Source organism: Emydura macquarii, unplaced genomic scaffold, assembly GCF_026122565.2.
Source record: "Emydura macquarii macquarii isolate MOO-44397 ecotype Brisbane River unplaced genomic scaffold, CSIRO-AGI_Emac_v2 contig_3692, whole genome shotgun sequence".
NCBI lineage: Eukaryota > Metazoa > Chordata > Testudines > Chelidae > Emydura > Emydura macquarii.
Window position 1 is genome coordinate 5,013,000 of NW_027133829.1, and position 7,685 is coordinate 5,020,684.

The following is a 7,685-nucleotide window of genomic DNA, read 5'->3' on the forward strand; positions in this document are numbered from 1 at the left end:
GCGTCACCCAACTTAGAAATAAATATACACGTGTTTCCTTGACCACAGACTTTGGTATAGATTAAAAAATTTCCTTGGGGGCTTTGCAGTCCCAAACATTTGCTACACTGACCAGTGCATGCATCAGGACAAGCAGTGAAACTAGCTAGCCTTGTTTTATTGTCCAAGCTGAAAAGACAGAGCAGAGTGAACCAACAGCAGAAAAAGGTTAAAAAAAAACAACAATTCTCTCTCTTCCTCTGAGGCATTAACAACACACAAAGGGTAATTGCTTTTGGTTTTCTTAAGTCAAATGTACTGGTTGCAGTTGTAAATACAGAAAGGGGATGTGTGTGTGTGTATTTTTAAAAAATATTAATTTGATAATGTCCCCTTTAAAAAGAATGGCTTCTGATTTAAAAAAAAAAGCACTGTTTGCAAACTGTTAGCCACATATTAGGATGTTAAGCAACCCGATTCCCCATCACGTGCAGAATGCATTTAATTCTTTAATGCAGGCTTTATCGGCAGAGATACCTTCTCCCCCTTCAGAGAGGTGGTAGAGATGGAGATGGGATATTTTGGCTGCAGTTTAACATTTTATATTTCAAATGCATAATACTAGATAATTCTTACAACCCAATCCTTAGGTGATGAACGAGATCTCCCAGCAGACATCTGCTATAACAATATTTTGCATTGTGTTATGCCGTATATATTTCCAGAAAAGAAATATTAGAGGGGAATTTTGTGACGTCAATTCTTTAGTTATGTCTCAAGTTCATATTCCTGGATCCTACTGCACAAGTTTATTGACCCTTCCGTCTGCGCCTCTCATTATGTTTTGACAATTATAACAAAATGAAGAAAGAGAAATAATTAAAACGGGGTCAAAATACGTTTCTGGTGGATACTGAGTGTGTGTTGCAGAGAACTGCATGCAATTTGCCCTGATCACAGATTGGGAGGCAGGTCTGATCTAGTTATTCTAGTTAGTTGCACTACCACCTGCGCAAATGAAATGAGGTGACCAATATAGTGATTAACCTTGCTCTGTCCAAGTCCTTCATAGCGACAGCCACCTTGCACGTTTTTCCACTGGCTACCTGGCTAGTTCTGCTTCTTGCCTACGTGACTGTCCCCATGCGTAAGGGAGGAAAACAAGGACGTGTCACTCAGTTAACTACACTTGCCTTCCCCACTTTGGTGACTCCCCTAAACTGTGGAATCTCAGCATACGACCTTGTTTTGGGAGACGAAACTGATTTCTTTAAGAAATACATTGATTCCAAGGCATTAGCTAGTACAAGACAGGATGGGAGGGTCCCCCCTCTTTTTTAAAAGTCCTATTACACCACCCTTTTAGGAAATAAGTCTCTATACACACACACTTCCTCCACCCCACTCTAAAAAAGACTGCGATCAACAAAGGTTTGGCTGATTTAATTGCGATTGAAACATACTCACATGCATGGGGAGGGGAGGGGGAAGGAGGAGGAGGGAAGAGAACAACACACTTTATCTAAGGAACATTTTCCCAAATCAAGCAATTTCCCTCTTAAATATACATCAACAATTTAAATTCCCAAGGGAGCTAAGGTTTGGGTTTGTTTGTTTTTTTAAAATCATTGCGGAGGCTGACACGGTGCACCTGATCATTTATTTGCTTCCTTCGCTGACCTTCATTGTTGTGAGGCTAGATCAAACACCAGCCAGGCTATTTATTTGCTGCTGTTATTGTCTATTAGTTATGCTCAAAAACGCTGCAAACGTGTGAATCTTTCTGGATTATTCATTTTTGCTGACGAGTACAAGGTGGTGGTGGCAGAAATCCCTTGTTAGATATAATTATTCCCCCTCCCCCCATTAATGTGTTGTTCAGTTCAGACTGCTTTAAAAAAATCTGGAAAAGGAAAATAAAAACGTTCGCTCAGTTGTAGGGAAGCCCTGAAATATGCACAAGAGATTTAATTAAACTCTCGAACTATTTATTATTTGGCTCCCTGCTTCATAAAGTTTGCTTCAAACTGGACCCCCCTTCATTTATTTTTGACGCATTTTACACTTGTCTTTGTATTTATCTGAATATGGTTTGGGATGAAAACATGCTACTATTATATAGTGTAATGTATAGATAGGAGACTTGATGCATTTTTAAACGGTAGGCTTTCCCCCCTCCCAGAATATCACTGTCTGGTTGGCATGAAACTAACAGTTTAGTCTCGTCTGGCAGTCAGAGCCCAAGTAGCTTTCTCTCTTTGTTACATCTTCACACGCATTTTCTGTTGTCATCAAACATTCCTGCCTTTTTTTCTCTTTAAGGAACAACAGAAGAAATAAAAAACAAAACAAAACTTACTTTTATTTTCCTTCTCGATTTTCTCCAAGTAGCTGGCCGCTTCTAGCAAGATCTGGACATTCTGCAGGAAAGTGTTGATCTTTTCCATGGAGTCCCCACTACTGTTGAAAATGTCACTGAATGGGCACCTGGACATATCTGCTGCTAGCATTTCTTGCTGCTGACCTAAAGAAGGATGCAAAACATCATCCTCGCATTTCAGTTCTTTTCTCGGCCGGCCACGTTTCCCCATGGCTTCTGTAAATTCAAATTTTAAATTTTAAAGCTCTTTCACCGACTTTTCTGTTTCTCTGCCCTTGTTCCAGTTTGTATGTGTTGAGCGAGAGAGAGAGAGATTGAATGAATCAAGGGACCTCCTGACTTTGAAACTCCGATGTGGTCCTAGTGCTAGTTGTGTTCTAAACAATAAGCCTAATGGAAAGGGTGACTTGGTTTTATTTTAATTTAAACTGCTCTTCACTCGCCATTTAAATTAATGGAAAATTTGCCTGGCAAGTAGTAAATACATCAGGCTAGATTACACTTAATGTTAATCCTGCTTCCAATTAAAACAGCTATATTTTTGGGGGAAGAGGGTGAATTTAGAATACTTTGATTATGGAAGATTTAAAAACTACTGCTTCATCCTTTTTCTTAGTCATACATATGCTGTGTTCATCTTTCAACGGCAAAGTTGTTTTTTTTGCCAAGTGTAAAAGTTTAGCTATATAAACCTCTGAGGTTTTCAGTTACAATCTCAAGCAATTATAATAAAGAGGAAATATTTTCTCTACTAGGCCAGCTACATACAGAACTTTATACAGTCCGATGAGACCTACAAAAATCAGAACTTCACCAGTTGCCTCTGGTCTCTGTATGGATACTGAACGTTACCACCCTTTGCCTTTTGGGGCTGGGACTGACTTTTACTACGTCTTTATACAGTGCTCAGCATACCGGTACTCTGGTCTCAGCTGGCATCTCCAGTGTCCTGCTACTTTATCTTCCAGCCCAGAACTGCCTGCATTCTAGTGGTGTTTGCACAGGGGCTAGCACAGTGCTTGGCCCCAATCCTTTATTAGTGGCTTCTTTGTACTATCACAATAGAAATAAAGATAAATAAATTACAGTGTGAGAAGCACTTTAGAATCTGTAGGGTGTGCTTTATAAACAAAATTATTCTTACGTTTAGAACAGTGTTTCCATGCATAGAATGGATGTCCTCTCCGTTTTACTACTTTTAATCTGGAAGCAAGTTGAAAAAAAAAAGTTTGTGAAATTGAAGTATAGCTCAGAGAGGCAGTGTGCAAGTGGCACCTCCCTGCTTTCTTTACCTCTGCTAACACACCGAGGTTCTGGGCAGTAACACACCTGCTGTTCCAGACTTGGGCTCAATTGATTAGAAGTTACCTTTATTCTCAGACTGTTTTATGTTGGATTGTACAGACAAAATCGCTGAGAGACTAAATTGAGAGCACCACGTTTGTTAAATAGGTGAAAAGGTTGTACATAAGCACACTAGAACAACTTGGCCTGTGTTTCCAAAGCGATTAGTGATCTCGGGTACCTGTTTTTGGTATCCATTTTGAGGCCTGCTTTTCAGGTGCTCAACAGCCAAAATCAGACTCAACCCCTCTCAGGACTTGACCTTTCAAACGCTTATTCACCCAGTTCACTGAAACCTATATGCTAGCTTGACAGGTCACTTAGGCCCTGATTCAGCAAGGTACTTACAAACATACCTAACTTTGCACATGCCAATAGTTCCATTGAAATAATGTGCTTAAAGTTAGGCACATACTTAAGTACCTTGCAGAGAGGCTAAGGGAGTTCATTTTTAAAAGATATACTATTACTACATATTAATGGTTACTTAGAACATTACAGTATCATTGAACGGACATAAGTGGATAAAGCACTGAAGAATAGTATATACAATGAAGGAGAGTTGTGCACTGGCAGCAAATGCTAGATCTATGATATAATAGATTTCGCCCATCTCTTATTTCTGTAAGTTTATGCATATTTACCCTATTTTATTACTGTTATTTATATTGTGGTAGCCCTAGGAGCCCATCATGGACCTGGACCCCTTTGTGCTAGGTGCTGTACAAACATAGCACAAAGAGACAGTCTCTGCCCTAAAGAACTCTCAATCTAAGTATAAAATAAAAGGTGGATACAAACAGACGGGAGCACAAAGAAATAATGAGGCATCAATTACTTTCCTTTCATTCTTTACTAAACAAGCCCCATATTAGCTGCTCCATTATCTTCTCCGGGATCGATGTTAGGCCATCAGGGCTATAGTTACCCAAGTCATCCTGTTTAAAAATTGGCACAACATTGCTTTTCATCCAGTCTTCTGGAGCTTCCCCAGTGCTCCAAGACTTATTGAAAATCAAGATTAATGGTCTAGCAAGCTCTTCAGCCAACTCTTTTAAAACTCTTGAATCCGAATTATCTGGACCTCTGATTTAAACATGTCTAACTTTAGTAGCTTCTGTTTAACATCCTCTAGAAATACTCATGTAATGGAAAGAGTATTACTATTATCGTATGATGAGACTACATATATTTGTTTTCCTCCCAAATATGTAAGAGACATATTTATTGAACACTTCTGCATTATTATGAATAAGTCTACCATTTCCATTTAGTAGTGTATCAATACCATTGTCAGGATTCTTCTTGTTCCTAATATATTTTAAAAACTCCCTTTTATTATCCTTAACTCTGCTGGCCATAGATTTCGTCTTGTGTTCTTTTGCTTCCCTTATCAATTTTCTACAACTTCTGATTTATATTCATGACTATCAACTTCTCCTTTCTTCCTTGTTTTTTTATATATATAATTTTTCTGTAGCGGCCTTCACTTCCCCTCTAAACCAGACCAGTTTTTTTTAACGAGAATGGCCTTCTTCCTCAGTTGTGGGATTTGGGCTTTTTGGAGATCTAGTAGTGTGTTCTTAAATTATTCTAAATTATCATTTGTTATGCAGGAAGAATCAGTAAGATATAGACAGTCTGGATGTGAAGATCTAGAGAGAGGTTTGAGTCAAAGATGACACCCAGGTTATGGGCCTGAGTGACAGGGAAGATGGTGGTGTTGTCCACTGTGACTGAGAAAAAAGGGAGCAGGCAGGACTTGGGGAGAATAATTAAGAGCTCTGTTTTAGCCATGTTTAGCTTGAGTTGACAGCTGGACACCCCCAAAGAGTTGTCAGAAAGAAGGCTGAGATTTTAATTGGGACAGAGAAAGACCGGTCCAGAGTACAGAGATTGAGTCATCAACAGAGACAAGAGAGGTGAATTTGCATTTAAGGTGTCATTTCAACCCACTTGAACATGCCAAAGGCATTTAAAATGTAGTTTTATTTATTAGCTGCACTAACTGAGAGAAGACCCATTCCGTGTTTTGCAAGTGTATCCTGAAAATCAGTCACATTAATACATAGATCACAGAGACTATTGCTTTCTAACCACAGCATGAATTGAATAGTAAGAGGGAATCAGAGACTACTGCCATTCGTTTCCACACTAGTAACATCAGCTAAGGCTCAGCAACACAGAGAGAAATACAATACACTAGTAAATCTGAAGACAATTTCATATATTAAGGAATTTTACTATATTTGTTCAAACTCAGTAAATTGAGTTTGCCATCACTGAAGGAGGATTGAAGGGAATACAGCAAAGGAAAAGTGCCTATCAGGAAAATATTCTATTCACTTTAAATAATAGAACTTACAAATCTTGGGCCTTCTCCCCATAGAGGTCAAAAACATTTGTGAAGATCCAAAGCAAAAGAGCCTCAGAACTTGTACTGCAGATCATATGCCTCCTCCAGCCTTCACCACATCTATTGGTTCCCTACACATGCACCTGTACTTTTATCCTATGCTGGATTTTAAAGGCATGTTGGGTGAATCGGTTTTGACTTAAGGAGCATTAACTTACATTGCTTTCCCAATTCAACATCCACAGGTTTGACGGAAGAATCACAATAATTGAGGCCCTGGCTCTCCCACTTCTTATCTGACCACACTCCCATTTTTGCTGTTACGACAACAGGGAAACCAAAATGATCTGAACTCAGATTATTCCTGTGACAGTATGCAGAACCCCTCAGGTACTGCCTGGTACGGATACCACTGATCCCTCTGTCTGACCAGCTTGGGCTTCCTTTCACACTGTGATGCTGTGAAAAGCCACAAACCTCTGATAGGTACTGTACTTACACAGCCCTCCACAGGCAGGGACTAACCACATCCAGTTTAGTTCAATGAATGCTTTCCAGCCACACATGAACCAACAATAGAGAAACTCCAGCTGGCTCCTTAGAAACTCCACACTGTCTACCCTGGTAAAAAAGCCTGACCAGTGGAAATCCTTATCCAGTCTGCCCTTCTCTCAAAGTGGAAGGAATATGCAACAGCTTTTGTTACTAAGCAGTTTGTCTAAACACTTCACTCAAAGACACACTGGTTAAGATAAAACATTAAACAAGTTTATTAACTACAGAAAAATAGATTTGAAGTGATTATAAGTGGCAAGTGTAAAGAGATTTTAAAAAGTTACCAAATGAAATAAGCATAAGATTGCAGTCTAAATTCTACACACTAACAAGCTCTTGAATTAGCAATGTTCACACTTGTTAGCTGGTTCAAGCAGTTTCTTAAACACAGGCTTGGCAACTTTTCCTGCTTGGGACTCCCCTCCCCTCTTTCAAAGTCCTTTCATCTTCTAGATGACCCTTTAGGTGTTCAGTTGAATGGGAGTGGAGCCAAGCTATGATGTCTCTCCCCTTCTTTTATAGTCCGTTCTAGCTTGCTAAAACAGTCCATACATGTGGCAGAGGAGCTGTTCCCCCTTGGTCAATCATATCCCATTGTGTATGTGCTTTCTTGGTGAAGTCTCCAAGGATGGGGATTGAAAGAGCGGATCCTCCTTCATGGACTGTTAGCACATCTGGTCACTTCATTGTTGCACCTGAATAGTTGGTTTAGGTGTTTCCTACCTCACAACATGTTCTAGTAGCATTTACAGCAATATTTTATAACTTCACATATTATGGTAACACATACAACAGAATATTAATATTTAACAGATCCAGACGTAAAATAATAAGTCTTGAAATAAAATAATAAATAAAATACCACCAAACAAGGCATACTTTGTACAGAACATATAATTACATGACACTGGTGAATATGGAGTTTCTGGGGTGTTGTTCTCAGACACGGCATCACAATCCCTCAAAACGTTCATCCCCAAGTGCCTAGAGAAAACTTATTTTGTTCATGCATGTCAGGTTTTGCAAAGGGTCCAGATGTCTCTTAAGAAACTTGGATTGTCAGGCAAATCT

At 39.3% G+C, this 7,685-nt stretch overlaps 1 protein-coding gene across 1 annotated transcript in view; it reads right to left on the reverse strand.

Annotated features, from left to right (window-relative positions):
* The window catches only part of MXI1 (MAX interactor 1, dimerization protein), a 75,718-nt gene extending 73,016 nt beyond the window's left edge, over positions 1-2,702 (reverse strand). Inside the window, exon 1 of the mRNA XM_067537117.1 lies at positions 2,339-2,702. Within this exon, the coding sequence (XP_067393218.1) occupies positions 2,339-2,570 (232 nt within the window). The 5' untranslated portion in view covers positions 2,571-2,702. The remainder of the gene's footprint in view (positions 1-2,338) is intronic.
* Between the last annotated feature and the right edge of the window lie 4,983 nt (positions 2,703-7,685).